This window comes from Mastigoproctus giganteus, chromosome 11 (genome assembly GCF_048544385.1).
Source record: "Mastigoproctus giganteus isolate SK-2022 chromosome 11, ASM4854438v1, whole genome shotgun sequence".
Classification (NCBI taxonomy): Eukaryota; Metazoa; Arthropoda; class Arachnida; order Uropygi; family Thelyphonidae; genus Mastigoproctus; species Mastigoproctus giganteus.
Genome location: NC_143585.1, coordinates 162,742,654 through 162,745,395, shown reverse-complemented (window position 1 = coordinate 162,745,395; position 2,742 = coordinate 162,742,654). Strand labels below are relative to the sequence as shown.

The following is a 2,742-nucleotide window of genomic DNA, read 5'->3' as shown; positions in this document are numbered from 1 at the left end:
GTAGTCTTAACAATAGCATAGAGTTGAAAGTTGTTCAAACCGAGTCAAGAGAGAGATTTACACTCTACGTCAAGAATGGAAGCGAACTGGTGTTTCCCTTCCGAACGCCGAAGTTATGGGTTTGGGTCGGAAATTCAAAACCTAGGAACGAGATCGATACCAAGCATAGAACTTTCAAAAGTGTACACGTTGGAAAATGGATACCTAAAGATAAAATTGTGCTTCCCCGAAACCAGACGAAAGGAGAATAGCATTCGGCGGACCGTCGAGTGCGCCCGGCGCGAGTGTAAAATTCCCCATGGTAATTACAGCAGTTTCCGAAATCCTACAGGCTATGATGAATATTGTTCCCGAAATAAGACAAGTGTAAATACCCATGGTTTTTTTGTCTCTCGAAATCGAAAGTGGTGTGTATCTTCGCTTTCCAAAGTCAGGTCTAGGGTAGCTGTTAGGCTTTGACAGCACAGACTGCGACTTAGAGGGGACTGTGAGATCTAAGTTCCCACCCGATATAAATAGAGGTGTACACTCATACTTCGTTTACAGCAGCGTGATCGTAGACCAGATTGTAGGTAATACTAAAGCGCCCCTTTTACGAGTTGTACCTTTTGGAAACAGAGGTGAATTCATACATCTAGATTATTACCCTTTGCTGTTTTCAACTTTCCACTCCATATCTATTCAAATACGCACAGACAGTGGTCAGCTTTTCCCATTCAGAGGGGGGGGAAACTAATTAAGTTGCATTTCCGACCACAATGACTGCCTACGTTCAAACTACAGTGTACAAGGAGGTGGAAGTTCATACTTCGCAGGGTCCCCGATTCAGAGAGGTCACGGATTGGGCAGCCTTTTCCGTTCAGCCTATACATTTCTTTCCCCACTTCTCAAACCAGCCGCTAGGTTCATAGGCCACCAGGTGTTGTAGGCCAGGCATAACATGGTCGACGATGTTATTTCTGGAGTGCCTGTGAAGCGAGCATTTATAAATAGAGCATCCAAAGTGGGAATAGCCATTAAGCAAAAATTCCGCAACTAGAAAGGGGGTAGGCGCCGAAAATACCAAGATATTTTTCAATGATGGTTGAAATGATTATGTGTAAATTGGATCTGTTCGCCCAACCCGCAACTAATCTGTGCATCGAACGTTTTTCCCACGTGACCATCCTACCCATTGCTTCTGTGGACACGACACGGCCAATTGAATTTTTCATTCCAGGAACGTCGAAAGAATATCTAGACCTGGGAAAAAGTTATTTACGCCTCAAAGTTCAGCTTACACAGGCCGATGGTAAAGACGTACAAGAGAATGTGGGCGTTGTTAATAATTTCTTCCACTCTCTGTTTAGCCACGTCGATCTTTTTGTGCAAGATAGACTTGTCAACCCTGCTTCAGATACGCACGCTTATAGAGCCTATTTAGAAATGCTCCTGAACTTTGACAGTGGTGCTAAAAACTCTCAACTGAGTACACAGAAGTTTTTTCAAAAGACAATGTTTGCTACATGGGTGCGATGTTTTCCCGAGCCGATAGCGGCATATACCAACGAATGAAGTTTTTTTCAAAGTTGAAAACTGTCGTACTTTTGGGTCATCTCAGACTAGATTTGTGGCACCAAGCTAGATATATCATTAACAGCCTGTCACTTGGTCTGAGAATGGTTCGCATCCCCAGAATTTTGCCTGTTATCTCTAGATGCCACTGCAAAAATACATATATGAGAAGCGTGTCTTTTTGTCAGCAAGGTTAAGTTGAACCCACAGATTCAACTTGTGCACATGACTGTTTTAGAAAAGAACCCACTTGTTTACCCAATTAACAGAGTCAACGTTACTTATTTTTCTGTTTCCAAAGGGATGAGCGACTCGACCCAAGACAACATATATCTAGGCCAGGTTCCAGGCCTGCCTAATCGTAGGCATTGTGTCCAGCGAAAGCTTCAACAGATCATTTAAAAGCAACCCCTTTAATTTTTCGCATTAAAATTTGTGTTACTTGCTTTTGACTGCAGACGGAGTTCAGAATCCATCAATACCTCTTACGCTCGATTACAAGATCCTATCTGTTGCTTTTAACAGCTCTAAACAAGTGGAACTTAGATTCTGGAAACGACATGTCATATCTGGAATATTCAGAAGGCAACGTTCTTTATGCTTTCGACTTAACACCAGATCAGAATGCAGTCAGCGAACACGTGAGCTCTACACGTCGCGGAAGTGTACGCATTGAAATGAAATTTGCATTCCCTCTTCCCGAGAACATAACAGTGATTCTGTATGCAGAGTTAGAAAACGTGCTCTCTATAACTAAAGACAGGTCCGTCCTCATCGACTATGAACACTGAACAGATCGTAAGAGTGTTAGAAGCCGACGGTGCAGCGAGGAAACTTCCAATTGGTGTTTGTGCGTGTGACGAGATACTATCCAGAATAAATCGAAAACCAATTCTATTAGTCGTGAATATGGATTTTTCTCATCAATCGGTGTCTATTTTCTTAGGAAAAAACGAAAGCCAATATTTTGATAGTTTCGCAAGACCCCCGCCAGTGGATATTTCTGCCTTTCTAAACAAACAGAAGAAGAAATGTACTTATAACAAGGTGCAAATTCGACACCCAGAATCTGTGTCCTGTGACCTTCATTGTATATTTTTCTTAACTCATAGATGTAGGGGCATTTCTATGCCAAAAATTGTAAACCAATATTATTGTAAAGATTTGTGGGTGAACGATGTAATTGCC

At 42.1% G+C, this 2,742-nt stretch overlaps 1 protein-coding gene across 1 annotated transcript; it reads left to right on the top strand.

Moving 5' to 3' along the window:
• The first annotated feature begins 1,080 nt into the window (after positions 1 to 1,080).
• Positions 1,081 to 1,554, top strand: LOC150078546 (uncharacterized protein F54H12.2-like). The gene has a single exon (XM_090384605.1). The coding sequence runs from the start codon at positions 1,081 to 1,083 to the stop codon at positions 1,552 to 1,554; it is 474 nt and encodes a 157-aa protein (XP_090240731.1).
• The last annotated feature ends 1,188 nt before the right edge of the window (positions 1,555 to 2,742 follow it).

Bases quoted from the DNA above. Each gene is read 5' to 3' on its own strand.
- LOC150078546 (XM_090384605.1), top strand. From the start codon at position 1,081: ATGGTTGAAATGATTATGTGTAAATTGGATCTGTTCGCCCAACCCGCA.